This window comes from Leptosomus discolor, chromosome 21, assembly GCF_034619465.1.
Source record: "Leptosomus discolor isolate bLepDis1 chromosome 21, bLepDis1.hap2, whole genome shotgun sequence".
NCBI classification, from domain to species: domain Eukaryota; kingdom Metazoa; phylum Chordata; class Aves; order Leptosomiformes; family Leptosomidae; genus Leptosomus; species Leptosomus discolor.
The window spans coordinates 4,202,705-4,217,714 of NC_141411.1; the positions used below are offsets into that span (position 1 = coordinate 4,202,705).

The 15,010-nt window shown below is 54.9% G+C and overlaps 1 protein-coding gene across 1 annotated transcript; it reads right to left on the reverse strand.

The window, feature by feature from the left end:
• Positions 1-4,449: 4,449 nt before the first annotated feature.
• On the reverse strand, positions 4,450-13,948 carry BAK1 (BCL2 antagonist/killer 1). Its single transcript, XM_009956799.2, has 5 exons — positions 13,861-13,948; positions 7,357-7,492; positions 7,083-7,226; positions 4,755-4,935; positions 4,450-4,554 (listed from the first exon to the last, which is right to left on the reverse strand). The coding sequence occupies exons 1-5, from the start codon at positions 13,946-13,948 to the stop codon at positions 4,450-4,452; spliced, it is 654 nt and encodes a 217-aa protein (XP_009955101.2).
• Positions 13,949-15,010: the final 1,062 nt, after the last annotated feature.

Consider the following 15,010-nt stretch of genomic DNA (forward strand, 5'->3'; position numbering starts at 1 on the left):
AGCTTGTGTCTTCAGCTGCCCTGACTTGCATCCACGTAGGGTTCCTCCAGCCCTGGGGATGGGCACTGCTACCTGGACAGCCTGCACCCCTCTCTGCTACTTCTGGGGTGCATCTCAGCCTTCACTGGGCACTGTGATGCTGAAGCCATCCCGCCTGTGGATGCTGGGGCTGGGTGGAGATGGGGAATAGCACAAGCTTTTCTTTGGTCCCTTTTCCTATCCACTCTAGGAAGTGAGCAGACCAGGCAGGCACTGGTACCAGTGAGTGCAGCTAAGTTGTAGGCACCAGACAGTGCCAATCCTTCCTCAGATGCAACCCCAGCTTGGGTCTCTGCTGCTAGAAAAATGGCCTGTTTGCTCAGCAGCTGCCCACCAAACCCTGCAATGATTTAGGCAGCCTTGCTTTGAGCTGGGGTGACACTTTCCTTCCAACCCAAATGATTTGGTGAACAATCCTCTCCTTGTGAACAGCCACGGCAGAGCCTTCTCCTCATCTTCTGCTTTCATTTTTCCAGCTGAGGGCTTCCCACCCCTGTTTCCCTTGCTCACTAGGAGAAGCCAAAGTCCTGGGCACAGTCATGCCCCAGTAGCACTATGGTGGCTAGGAAGGTGGCAGCAGGGAGAGCCTGCTAGTCAGTGCATCAGATGGGATTGCTTTCATACAAGGTACAATTTGTCACTGTGTTGGTGGTTAAATGGCGTTTACACTGGTTAAAAGTATTGTAGTTGACCAGGGCTTTACCCCTGCAGAAGAAAGTGGCCGATTCAGCCCTGTGAGGGAAGCTTGGGGTTAATCTAAGAATGCAGTTTTACCTAGGGCTCTTGCTTCTGTAGCAGAGATGTATGTTTTTTTGTAAAAACAGCTCCTGGCACTGCCAGTCCCAGAGCAAAAGCCTTCTGCATATAGTCAAGGTGGCCTGTGGTACCTTGCCCAGGCCCCCCTGCCCAAACTCTGTGGAGTGGGGCTTCGAGGTAGATACCTGCTGTGGCTCTCCAGAGAGGGCCCACCAACCCTACAAAGAGCATCAACTTCTGGGGAGGGCCAAGCCTTCCCATCTCGGTCTGGTTTGATCCCACCAAACCCAACCCTGCTGTAGCCTGTTCCTGCCCCCCAAAGCACTTGGCTCTCTTCCCCAGTGGCAGTCCAATACGAACCAGTGACGCCTGCCTTTGCTATGGGTCAGAGCACGGGGCACACTGGATGTGCAGACCACAGCTGATAGATACCGAGGTCACCTGGACAAAGAGGGGGACCTGGAAGGGGGGTTTCCCCTTCTGTGGGAGCTCAGCCCCTTTCTGCCTTCGGACCCAGCACCCAGGCGGCTGTGCCTGCAGTGCTGCTGCTGTCCAGTGACAGGACGCAGTACCACAGACCAGTCCCCCATTCACAGTCCCAGTTCAAGTTTTTTTCCACTTGGTAACGAGTGTCAGGAAGGCTAGGAGAGGTGAGAGCAGAGGGAGACAATAGTGCTGATATCCTGAGACAATCCTCCCTGAAAATCCCCTGAGAAAACGGATAAAATGGAAACTTTCCTTTACTACAGCACCTACTTTTAAAGTTCTCTTCTCTGTCCTGGTATCACAGACTTTACTAAGGCTTGATCATCTACCATAAAGCTGAAAAATGTTCTTTATTTAAAGTCTGCTGGCCTTACAGCTGAATTTGGTTTGCAAGGTGAAACGCTTTATCTGGAAGATGAGAATAAATTACAAGCAGCATGGCTTTTTGTACAAGCAAAAGTCCTCTCCAATCTGTTAGAGTTCTTAGAGCGTGTCGGTGAAGTAGTGAATAAAAGCTGATGTACTGTTTTCCTTCCAAGGTCCTCTGAAAAAGTCCTGCTGGGGACACAACCAAAGCAGAGAACTAGCCTAGAGGACAGTGACACGTCAATAATGTGGCTGATTAAGAGAAAAGGAAAAGAACAATTAGTCGTTCATTTTCATCGTGGCAAAAAGGCTCCATCTGGTGGTGTTTTCACCCAGAAAAGAAGGTAAGGTGGGATGGGAAACTGCAGATGACACTAAGTTGGCCAGACTGGTTCACACCAGAGAAGAGTCTTGAGATCTTGAGGAAATCTCGAGATCTGCTCAAGACGGGTGACCAGGTGGCACGACGGGAAGTGAAGTGGTGTGTGGATAAATGCAAAGGAACACTCTTGCAAGGGCAGGCCTTCAGCTGCTCAAAGGGTCAGCACGGCCACAAAACCCGAGCACGGCCGATCCACTGGAGATTTGTGCTGCTCAGCACAGATAAAACAAATAAAGCAACCGAAACAGAGAGATATAGGAGAGGAATATACAGCAAATATTTTAATGCCTTTCTATTAAGCACAGTCCAGGGAAAGGGGATACTGCAGAAACAGGGCCAAAATGATAAGCACAAAAAGACCCCGATATGGAAATAGGCTGAAAGGTTTGCTATTCTTATGTTAAGAGGCAGAACTCAAGGGATGCAAGTGTTATAAATTTATGGCTGGTCCTGCTAAGCCTCTGCAGCTGCAAGGAGAAAGGTGGAAGGTGTCCTGTGGCTGTGCTTGGACAGGACGTGTAGCAACAAGCTTAAACTGCAGCAAGGGGCAGGCATTGAGGGGGGGAAAAAATCTATCTGAAGGTAAAGATTAATGTAGGAATACAGGTGATATGGGGAGGCAATACTGGAGGGTTTTAGAAATAGGTTAGACAGCTGTCTGTCAGGAACACCTTCGTTACAGCGGGGCAGGTGGGCTGCTCTCAAGGTCTCTCTGACCCCCCCTTGGGCTCTCACGGTGGTCACCGCAACCGGTGACACCAGGCAGGGCTGCAGGTGAGCCGGGCTCTGCCCCGGTTTGGTGATGCCCAGGCCACAGAGGCGAGCCGGAGGGGTCAGTCGTGCTCCCTGAGCCCGTGCTGCGGCAGCAGTACCAGGCGAGCTCCCCGCTCCAGCCAGCGTGGACGGGCCCCGAGGGCTGGAGGGCTCAGCCTGTTCAGGGCTGCAGCTCCCGTTGTCCCAGGCTCCAGCCCAGAAGGGCTCTGTCTGCATTAGGAGAGGAGCCCCGACACAGGACCCCTGCTCATTTCCTACCTCCAAGGACCCTCTGGCTCCCTCCCCCAGCTGGCTGACCTGCTCTAGGAGATGGGTGATGCTGGGATGGGGCGAGTTTGGCTCAGACAGGGCCAGTCACAGTTTCAAGCCTTACATTGTCACTTGGAGTAAAAAAAAAAAAAAGAACAGAGCTAAACCACGCGGTCCACGCTGGACGCTCTCCCTATTTTTGGAAAAGTCAGAAAGATTTGGGATGGGAGAATGGAGCCTGCTTCCCTCCCTCCCTCGCCCAAAGAAATCATGGTCAGGCATAAGTCATGAACAGAACAAAGCCAAGGCACTTCACAACGATGCTGGGCCCTGCTGCCTGGACAGCTCTAAAACACTGCAGCCCTGCACCATCCTGCCCAGCTGAGCTCAGAAGGCAAAAAGAGTTGTTGCAGGGCTGGAACACCACTCCAGTGCCTCCCACCGAGAGCAAGGGAGACCAACGGGTCTCACTTGGGCTGCTAGTTTGCCCGCACCCCAGTCTACTGAATGGAAGCCCCCAGCAGAACAGGAGGGAGGGCGGGCAAGCAGGCAGGCTGCCTACACTGACCATTAGTCCCCCTGCAGCTTTTTAGTGTTTGGAAACCTGCTGGTGCTTCCGAGGTCTGCCAGCACGCAGCCTTTGAGCTCGCGGAGGGCTGCGAGGCTGCACCCCAGCACCTGCGTCAGCCACGGCAGAGCTGCAGGTCTCCAGGCTCAGGCTGCGGCAGGGAAAACCTGCCTGCCAGCGCTGCCAGATGTCACCTGCGATTGTCAGAGGGCAGGGAGTCAGCGTGTTTCTTCAAAAAGGGGTAGGGATGCTTGTTAAAAGGGAAGAGAAGGCTCAAGTACTTGGGCTCAGGAACAGAGGGAAGGTGAAAGCAAGGCCCACGTGGGCTAATGCTGACTTGTCCCTCCGGTGACTTAGACAATTGCTGCAATCCCTCTTCAAATGCAGGCATGGTCTGGGCTAGAGCTATTAGCAGATGGGGAGCTCTGCCCCTGCCCCAAGGAGTGGACAAGACCCACGTGCTCACACGCACGCACACATTATCCCAAAACATTTGTTCCTCCAGACTCTTGACTCCAGAGCAGCCTGTTCTGCCTCGCTGCCGCACGTTAGGAGCGTCACAGCGATGCTCTGTCCTTAGCAGCTAAGCAAGGCATAAAACAGACAACCAAGTTGAACCTTCCCCCGACTGTTTCTCTCCATAGCTCCTGGTGATGTCTGCATAGATGGCAGAGACCCTGAGCCCTGTGGTGGGAAGGTCGCAGGTCCAAGCTGCTCTCTCTCTCTCAGAGGTTCCTTGAATTCCCCCCTCTCTTGGGAGATGTCAATGCAGAGCAGAGATTTGAGAGAGAGCTTGGCTGGACCCCCCCAGCCTCTGCCCCCACCTCAGTTAGGGCCTGAAGAAGTGTCGTACCACTAAATGCCCCACCATGACCAGGGCCACCACCACCAGCATGTACTTCATGTAAACATTGTCCAGCTCGAGTGCAGCCACCTAACGAGAAACAGAGAATAACCAGAGCACGTTAGATCTGCCTGGGCCCGGCTGCTGCTCTGCCTGCGCCTGGGTAACCCCACCAGCCTCAGCAGTGCCGTGGTCCCCAGGCTGCACCTTTCACCAGCTGGAGTGCAGGTGCCTCCCCTCGCCCCCAAATCCCTCCACCCCGGGACAGCCCAGTGCTCCCACTGGCTCACCCATCCTCCCTGCTGGGCGATCCACTGGGCGATGCGGTTCCGGAGCATGAACTCTGCGACGTAGCGGGCGATGCGGCGGAGGAAACCCGGTATGCCGTGCTGGTAGACGTGGATGGCCATGCGGTAGCCAAAACCCAGCAGCGCAATCACCCGGCCCCAGTTAATCCCGCTCTCGAACAAGCTGAAAGGAAGCCGATGGTCTGATTAAACCACTGCCGTGGCTGGCTCAGACCTCCCTAGTCTCCGCATCCCAGGCCAGGGGCTCTCGAGCGGTGCTGGTTGCAGAGCAGGGCTGGGGATGCTCTGCTGGTCCTCGAGGTGCGTCCCCGCCGCACAGACAACGTGGTCATTTCGCGGTGGTTAGGTGACATGTGGCCGCCTGTAATCAGGACGTGTTTTCAGAGCAGGACAAACACGGTCTCGGTCACAACCGCTGTTTGCCTCAGCCAGGTGGGTTAGGGATATCCGAGGGATAAAGGAAATTTCCAAATCCTGTCTACACAGGCTCTGAATTGCTGGAGGGGAAGCTTTGCGTGGCTCCCGTTGACCTGCCACCTTCCTGCCCGTCCTGCCTCAGCTCTCCACCCAAACGCAGGGCACATCAGCTGCCTGGAGGCGCTGTGTTTTCATGGGCAAGGGTATCAAACAAGGTAAACTGGAACTGGTGGTGGTTTAAGCTGTTGGGCTGGAGGCTGCAGCAAGTGCAGTAGCTGCTACACAGGCAGCCAGGAGCAGGAGCTACCACCTGCCTGTCCCAAAGCATCCCTTGCTCGTGCGGTCATACCTGGAGGTAAGGAAGTTTAATTATATCTAAGGATGAAGCGTGTTAGAACAGGATTTCCCCTTTTCCTGCACAGACAAATGCCTCCAAGATCAAACCCTGATCTGGTCTTGCCTTAGACTGATGCTCCCAAGGGCTGGGCGGGCTCCAAAATGTGCCTACTCAATGCCTACTGCTCCTGACCCAGATTTTGGTTGCTGTGAGCACAAACTGCATCGCTGTGGGCAGGTTTGGCGCTGATTTGTCTGGACCAGTTTTTGAAGGTGTTTTTCCTGGTTTCCAGCAAGGCAAGCAAGAAGGAAAAAAAAGGAAAAAATAAAAATAATTTAAAAAAAAAGTAGACCCAGGCCCTGTGTTTTAACCTGGAGCCCTGTCCTGGTGGTCCCTGTCTGCACAGCCGAAGGGAACTGTCTCCTCTGCAGAGCTTTGGCATGGAGCTGCCACCGTGCAGGTCGCAGAGGGAGAGGGAAGTGAGAGCCCGGGAGGGAACAACAGAGAAACAGGTAGCACAAAGAGAGGGACAGAGGTTAATTTACCTGTTTGCGGTGCGTTAACCGCCTCAGGCTGGCAAAGCGGTGAAAACAGCGCAGCATGGCTTCCCGAGGACAGGGGAGCGGGAAGAGGACAGAAGAGAGGCAGTTAGACAACAAACACCGAGCGGAGGGTGCACAGGGACGGGGCTGTGCTGGAGGAGCATCAGGAGCCTGGGAACCCAGAGAGCCCGGCTTCTGCGTGACCCTGGGCAAACAGTTAACATGCATAGTGTCTTGGTTTCCCTACAGAGAGGGGTGAGGATTGAACCCCTTGATGGCCACCTCGATGTAAACCTCTACCTCAGGCGATCGGGGCAGTAAGTCATCCAGGCGTTTGCCTTCGCTCTTCACCCTGTTGCTGTGCTTTGGGCGGGGGAGCTGGGTGTGCGTCGCCTGCACGAGATGGCCGCAGGCTCTGCCAGCCGGCGGAGCATCCCCCATCCTGAGTTAGTCCCGTCTTGTTCCGTGTGGACCACGCCAAGGGCAGCGAGTACCTGCCCGTCCCCACAGCCTGCGGCTGCGTTTGCGTCGCACCTCAAAGCCGGATCCATCAGGACTGCCCAGCTATCAAGCAAGCGGTGGTGGGACCAGCAGCAGGTCTGCCTTGGTCCAGGGTTGCTCATACCCATGAAGGGGAGCTTGGGACATTCACTTGGATACTGACGCACAGGCCATCCTTCCCGAGGACATCCCCCAAACTTTCTGACCCTGGTCAGCTTGGGCAAGGACTGAGAGACGATTGTCAGGTGAAGGTTATCCAAACAGAGCGCAGAAGGAAGAGCAGACAGGCAGAAAACACAGGGATCATCACGGTGAGCTTGTTGGGAGCTCAACCCAAGGATGGTGGGTGAAGACTGAATGGACAGGGTCCACGTGCTGGGGCAGAGCTGGGGAGGCAGCTGCTCCGGGGTGGGGGCAAGGGTTTAACTGACTGCGTTGCAGCCTGACCTTTCCTTCCCTGGCCTTCTCCAGGAGGAGGCGTCCAGCCCACATAGAGGGAGCCGGTGGCCTTACCTGGAGGCTATTCTGGTGAAGTACTCGTAGGCGTTCTCCTTGGTGGGCTGCAAGGATTTCAGCATGTAGCGAAACTCTGCGTCGTACCGCTCGTTAATGTCGTCACCGATGATGGCCAGGCGCCTCCCCACCTGGCTCCCAGTGCTGCCCAGAGGAAAGACGGTGTTACGGACAGGCCAGTGAGACCAGTAAGGACTGAGGGGTGGGTCTGTAACGGAGCCTGGCTCGGGATGGGGTTGAGGGACGTGCATATGGCTTGGTATCAGAGTTTTACCTGCCCAGCTCCTGCTGGATCTCCACGATCTCTGGGTCCATGGGCACTTCGTCCCCTCTCTCCTCTCTCTCCTGTTGGTAGCGGTAGAAGGCATAGCTCCGAAACACCTCCTCCGTCTCCTCCACCACCTGGTCTTCTGAGAGAGACAAGAGGAAGGAAAGTCACATGAGAAGCTCGTCTCCCCCCATTTTCCCAAGTTGGAAAGTGACCGTTCCCTCATTTTCAGCCTAAATTTGTGCTGTTTGTATTAACACAGGCCTTTTGCCGTAAAACAAAAAGAATCCAGCATAAATTCGTCCTCAGAAAGCTAATTCTGAAGCTAGTCTTTGTTCTCAGGGGCACAGGCCCACCTTTTGAATCCATTTTTGGCAAGAGACAGCTACGGGACTGCCACAACACAAACCAGATGTTCAAGTGCTTGCGCTTGGCAGCTCTCTTACCTCTTGGTAAGCGGCACAAACAAGTTCAGGAATCTCAGATCCAAACCCAAACTGGAGGCAAAGCTCAGTCTAGTGCTGCCCATCAACCCTCAGCAAGCAATCTGGTTTTTCAGTGTCACCAGCGACCGTGCCCTTGCACGGCATCAGCGATGACGAGGTGAGCAAAAGTTAAATTAGTCATTTTGGTGTAATTCCTTGCCGATTCAGTCACACATCAGTGGTCTCGCATGCACCAGCCCCACAGAGGTGACGCCGGGGCAGGGTTTGCAGCTCCTGCGTGGGCTGCTGGCAGGAAAGGAAAGGAGAAGAGCTTTTGAGTAACTTGTAAGGTGGCAGCCCAGAGAGGTGACTCCCCGTCCTGCGCTTGAAAGCAGACAAACAGCCAGGTGATGAGTCTGAACTGAACGCCTGCCCCTGCTCCAGAGCACCCATTGCCCCTGTGCGAGAGCAGACACCCAAATCCCCTGCCTTGCTAACAAACACCCGTGGAAGCAATGAGCCCATTGCACGGCGAGCGGGAGGCTGCAGCCGGGCAGGGGGCGAGCCGGGGCTGTCGTGGGGGTGGGCTGAGGCTGGGTTTGGGTGCCAGAGCTTCCTTCCCCCGCTCTCGTAAACAAGCAGGGCTCGGCACGCCAGGTATTCGGGGTTCAGCGAGAGAACGCGCCCGGGCGGTCACGTCACCCAGCCCCGACAGCGCGTGGAACCCGCCCCGGCTCTGAGCAACCGGCGTCGATCCGCGTGCGGCCGGCTGCGAACGGCTCCGCTCGGGACTCCCAGGCTGCTCAGGGAAGAGCGAGGGTCTGGGCATGGCCAGGACCTGCCCCCTCCAGAGCGGGGAGCCCCCGGCGAGGCGTTTCTGTCCCGTAGGTACCATGGTGACCGATACCTTATCACGCGCGTTGCATTGCTCCTGGGGAAAGTACCCGGTCTGTCACGGGGTGTCTCTGACTAGAGCTCGGTTTCAGCTGGCTGGAGAAGCAATCTGGGCTAGAGCACCGGCTCCCAAATGACTGCATTGCAGCCTAATCTTTCCTTCCCTGGTCTTCTCCAGCCAGCAGCTCAGCTAAGTCACCCCACAGAGCTCAGGGGGGGAGGTGGCCCTAATGTCCCGGTAACGTGGTTCTTCCCAGTTTCTTTTCTAAGATGCAAAAATTGTAGGGGACAGAAATGGTACAGACAGATCAGAGCCCTGCTCTTTTGACAGGGTATCGCCATTCAGGGTGAAGATTCACAGACGTTAAACGAGGTGCAAAGCCCACATATGAGCGACTTGGGGGAGCATCAGCAGCGCAGGAGCCTGCAGCGCTGAGGCTTTAGGTGACCAGCAAGGCGTGCTGGTGACGTGCACATCTGCACCAGCAACGCTGTCTAGCACCAGTGCTGCTCACTGCAGCCCACCCAGCTAAAACCCTTTCCCAGCATCCCAGTATATCCACCCACCAGGCTGGCCATGCCGTTCCGTGGCCACTGGAAATTGCATTTGCAATGTAGAGATGCTCGTGCCCGAGCGATGTCCCAGCGCTGGGAGGTGAGGACCTGGCCTGGTGGACACAGCTGTCCTGGCAACACTGCCCCATAAAACCCTGTATCCAAGTCTCCAAAACGTGCTGTGCCATTCGTTGCAGAGTTTTCCCAGCTGGTCACATCTACACAGCCCGTGTGGGGCTCCGGGGAGATGGGCCCAGCCCCAGATGGGGTGCGGGGAAGGGAGAGGACCTGTTGTGCAGAGACTCGGGTTACAGGGAGTTCAGGTTGGGTAAATAAAGGTGAAGGGAAATGACAAGCCCTGGTCACTGTGTTTTTAGGGGATTGTTTTTTGTTTTGCAGGAACGGGTGTATTTGGTGGTAAACAAATCCCACCTTGGAGGAGCCAGGGGAGCTGGTGACTGCTCCACCGAGAGCCCGAAAACGAAACCGACTGACTCACAGTTTCAGTGGGAGGCAGGGTAAACACACTGCGAGAACAAAAGAGGAAATAAGTGTACCAAAAAAATCCCTAGTTTTAATTACCTCAGGCGCTATTTTTAGTAACACAAGGGCAGGAGAACGCACTTTTCCCCCCCCCCCCAAGTGCTAACCCACAGCACCCACTGAGACCATCTCTGGGTCTCTCCCACTCAAAGGAAGAAGGTCTGGCTCGAGATTTGCCTTGTGGACTCCCAGTACCAGCAGCAGAGATGGGGGGAGCTGTTTGGAGCTGCTCTGGGATCTTTGGGCGCCACGTGGGATCATCGGGGCTGTATTAGGGGGCTCACGAGCTGCTCTGAACCCCCACACTGCAAGGGAGGACCTGCTCTGCTTCTCCTTTGTGGAGCAGCACCCCTGCTGCCCTCAGTCCCCAGTGCACTCTCAGCATCTAGACCAGACCAACGACAGCCTCTTGCCTGGATCTGCAGCATCGACCAGACCCCGGCCAGCCTCAAACGTGCAACGTCTGCACTTCTGTGCAAGATCCTTTATTTCTCACTGTTCCCGTCTCCCGGGGAGCAGCTGTGCTGCAGTAAAAACTGGCAGGTCTCACCAAAAGTGATCCATCAGACCTTGTTACAACTAAATAGCCCTGCTACAGCCTGTAATAATGACAGATGCAACCTGGCAGCATCCCCTTTTGAGCTCAGGAGATAGGCACTGAGAGGTGCATTTGTTTGCACAGAGGCCGATATCCAGCCTGGAAACATCAGCTGGCTCTGAAGGGAGAAGACAGCTCTGGGGAACCAAGAACAGTCTCTGGAGGTGTCTCCCCCGAGGGGAAGCTCGACTCCACCTCATGGTAGCTGTAACTTCAGTGTGGGATGAGCAGCACTTGCATTAAGGGCTTTGGGTTAGCTTCCACCGAGAGAGGCAGCCCCTGGTGAAACCCATCGCCGTAGCAGGGCCATCCAGGGCCAAAGGCTGATCGACCTGACGCTGCATCGTGCTGGCGTAATCCTGCGCAGCTCAGGTTCGAGAGCAGAGCTTCTAGACAGGGAAAGGGAAAACTGCCTTCCCCAGAGGCACCCACACAGCACAAAGCCCTTCCCCTTATTCTGCTCTTTAGAGCAAGTATCTTCCCACCCAAAAGAGGAGCAGTATTCTCAACCAGCCTCCCTGCAGCGCTAATGGGCAAACACCCTTGGTTTTAAGATAGAAATTAATCTGTCAATAAGGGAGACTCTCTGGTTCAGATTCTGGACTGGACTCAAGAAATCTGCTTCAATCTTTATGTTCAATGGTGTCCCACCACCACACCCAGAGTTACAGGGGCTGAAGGCTGCAGCAAGGTTTTGCTCTGGTGCTGTGCTGCCCAAGCTGAGACCTGTCCCGTATTTGGCTGATCTACTGGGCTGCAAAGGGAGGGTGGGCCCAGTGCTCAGCAGGATGCTTGAGATGGGTGAGCACCTCAGGTCTGGTGACTTAACTCCCTCTGTCCCATCAAGTTTTTCATAAAAGACTTTTTGGGCCATCCTGCGCAGGCCAGGACAAAGAAATCACGAGGCAGTTCCACAGCAGTTACCTCCCAGCACAACCATCAGAAGGATAACTTCTGGTTTTTTCTTTTCAAAACCAGAAATACGCATCTCTACACATTGATGGAGATGCAGTTAAACGGCAAGTCCGATGCTCTCTGTCCGTGCTGGGCACCAGGCAAAAGAAAAACATTTTTAAATGGTTTTGGTTGCTCTGCAGAATGTATGAGAACACAGGCTTAAACAGGCAGCTCACATTTTTCCTACTTATTTTGCAGGTGGTCTTGGCAATGAAGACACGGAGACGCTCACAGATGCATCACGAACATCCCTAAGCAGCTATTCATCAGTTCATGACTTGCTTCACATGCAACGTCAAGCCCAGAGCTAAGACAAACAACCAAGGACCAAATCTCACACCTCTCTAGCAATGTTACATGAGTATTCAACACTCGCACAGACAGATGACAAAGCCCAGGTAATCTGAGGAAGAGAACGGTTGCCAATCTGACGCTGCAAACGGTGAGTCAGGGTGGCTGGGCTCTCCCTGACACCTTGGACATCCCTGCAGAGACTGGCATCCAATCTCTCTCCGTTTCCCTACTAGCAGTAAGTGGATACAGCAACCCACCACCTTTCTCAGCAAAGTGCTTTGGGATTCTAGCTGACGTGGTCCACGCAGGAGCTAAGCGTAACCATAAGCCAGATTTTCATCTCATGGACCAGCCCCTCTGCAGTGCCGGGGGCAGGGGGGGGTGAGCTGCATTTGGCCCAGTTACCTGCAAGTGGGAGGACAGCCACGTCCATGGCTTGTCCCACAGGTCTGAGACGTGATGTAATTATCCAAACCGTTCCCGGAGCTGCGTGCGTGCCCTGGCAGAACGTCTGACCAGGCAGGCACTGCCCCCCCCGTGTCACAGATGAGAACTGAAGGAGGGCAAGATTCATTTTCTGAACTGTGGCCCCTGAGCTCGGTTCAGCACCATCGGTGCTGAGCCTCCCACCCCTCCTTCTGCAATTTTTGCTCCCCTTTGTGTGACTATTCACGAGCTGAGTTGCTCCTCCTCTTCATCACATACCGCCAGGAGCATGAAGCTCCTGCCTTCATCTACAAAGCCCTAAAAGCACCAGAAGGGCAAACTGCCACCCAACCTAGACAGAAGCACCTTGTCCATGCCCTAAGCAACAGCTGGTGGAACAAGGGCTCAGAACAATGCTCAAGCAAAAACTTGCACAGCAGCTGAACCTCTTTGCTCCCTGCTACAGCCAAAGAGAGCGAGCGAGCCCGAAACAAAAGCCAGGCTGAACACCCATTGACAAAAGCCGCCTTCCACCCCGGGATCCCATCGGACGTGTGGGCAGAAGCTCCACGGTTCTGCTTCCGCTGGAGTCCAGGAGGCCTCTGCCTAGGAGGCGTGCAGAGATCCCACCTCCAGGTTCCAGATGGACCCCACTGAGTTTCGGGAAGCAGAGGGATGCCGGCGCTGCCGGTAAGCGCGAGCGTGCAGGATGTGTGACTGTAAAGCAGCGTGGTTAGAGCTCAGCGCCTGAGCCTCTCGCTGGTTTTCACATCAGCATCTCGTTGGCCTCAACAGGAAATCAGCACACGTAAACTGCCTTATTTATTTGTTTTCCTACCTTGTAGACTTTGGTAAGGGAAGGACAGGGTATTTTTTTTATCCTGCTGTATTCATGCAGGATCTAGCACAAATGGTATTCCGAGATGGAGAGGAGTCCAGGCGATACCAGAGTATAAATAACATTATCAGGCCAATAAAACAGCTCTGAGCTGGATCTGAGCTCAGATACACAACAGTTAGGTATAGCTTCTAATCTCCATTATTGACAGAGCTGCAGTGACTCAGCCTTATTTACAAGTCCACCTGCAAAACAGGTTAAGAAGTCACCCGTGTTTAACAACAATCTGTGCAGCGGCATTTGATCATTTTGGGATGAAATGGGAGCTGAGGTTTTTTCCTGGGTGCCTTTCAGCCCCGTTCCCAGTTTCACCCATTAGTGTGAAACGCAATTACACAGTCTGCTGGGCTCGGCGCGCACGGGAAAGGGACTGAACCGCTTCTGAGTGCTGGGGAGCCGTCGCTTTTCATCGCCGCTATGCCAAGGCCCGCCGGAGACCCGATTTCACCCGGCAGCCGATGCAGCAAGACAGAAACCAACTGCCTGAGACCAGGCGCTGCTCAGCAAGGCGTGTTTCTCTCTGTGTTTTAACCATCAAGCACCTTTCGCTCTCTTGTGCCCAGGGAAGTAAACGACACCAGGCACCAGCCGCACATCTCGCAGCCAGCCGGGGCGATCTGCCCCACGCCCCAGCCCCTGCGCCCTCTGCAAACTATTTTCTTGGTGCCTTTCAAGCCCCCCTTGCTGCCCACCGCGCCAATCCAATGCCGAGCACCTCCCAAAGGCACTGAGCGTGTGCTCTCCCAGCTCAATTCAGCATAGCTTTATGGAGCTGATTTATTATCCCAGGATTTGTTATCCAGGGCCCTGGAGGTATGAAAAACCCCATCTTTGCAAAGAAACATAGCAGGGGAAAAAAAAAAAAAGAGAGAATGGGTTGAAAATGCTTCAAAGCCTGAACACCACAGCAACCTTTTTACCTGAGTTGAGCTCTTGTGACAGGCTGTGCCCGCTGCTCCCCCGGCGTCCGTGGGCCCTTGGTGGGTCACCGTCGTTCCCTGAGGCCATTGCAGAGAGATGCTTGGGAGTATCAGCTTTACCTGGAACGACAGGAGACGGTAAATGAACCAGGTTACGAGCAGCCAGCAGGGACACTGGACCCTGACGGCCCCTCGCTCCCTCACACACCTCCCTGCCCAGCCTTAGGAAGCCCCTTTGACCCAGCCAAGTGCTCCGAGGAGCAATGCTGCCTGCTTTTATCTCTGCCAGCGACGTGGCTCCTCCCTTCCCGGCACCTCGCTCCCTGATTCCCGGCCACACCAAGTCCGTTGGAGAGATTTCTCCTCTCTTCCCGACTCTTCTCAGTAACGTGTTTGCAGAGAGTCATACACCAGGAAAGGGAAGTCACCCAACTCCCTACCCCACTTCGCCACCTTCCCCACCCTTGCCGAAACCGGCCAGCTTTCCTCTGACCCAGCACGTGCCGCGGGCTGCCTCGGCTCCTGCTCAGCCCAGACAACAGCAGCGCCCGCAGTGGCTTCACGCTGGGATGAAAGCAAAAATCGCAGCACAAAGGGCTGCTCCACGACTCCCTGGCTGCACCCAGAGAACGTGTCTGGGAGCTGAGCCAGGGGGGCTCCGCTGCTGCCCGAAATGCTGCTACCCCGACCCACGGCCGCGACGGTTCAGAGCGTGGCAAGAGCAAACCAACCTGCGACCACACCGAGCTGCAGCTTTGGTCCCGGTTTCTCCTGGTAAGCACCTCCGACTTGTTTTCCACAACTTCTACAAGAGATGAGCTCTCTGTTTTCCTAAAGCCAGAGGCTCTAACTTCCCCTGTTCTTTATGTTTCTTATTCCGAGCTCCCCTTGGAATAAAAAAATTAAAGGCGGACCACATGCGTGACTCGTATCGCCGCTGGACTTCACAGATATCCTAAACCCAGACCTGTAGTTTAGGGCTCCTCACAGCTTCCTCACCCCTGCGCTCGTCACTCTGATCTCACCCCTTGGTTTTTGCAGAGAAGGAAGCGAGGCCACGCAGTTACCGTCAGGGTTAGAGACAGATCGCTGCAGCTCCCAGCCTGCAGTTTGGCATGCCAGTACATGTTCCCCAGCCAGACTTTGACAG

Bases quoted from the DNA above. Each gene is read 5' to 3' on its own strand.
- BAK1 (XM_009956799.2), bottom strand. From the start codon at position 13,948: ATGGCCTCAGGGAACGACGGTGACCCACCAAGGGCCCACGGACGCCGG. The intron at 7,493-13,860 runs GTAAAAAGGTTG...TGTCTCTCTCAG, and splicing joins GTCACAAGAGCTCAACTCAG to AAGACCAGGTGGTGGAGGAG. The intron at 4,936-7,082 runs GTAAGGCCACCG...GCTTCCTTTCAG, and splicing joins TTCACCAGAATAGCCTCCAG to CTTGTTCGAGAGCGGGATTA.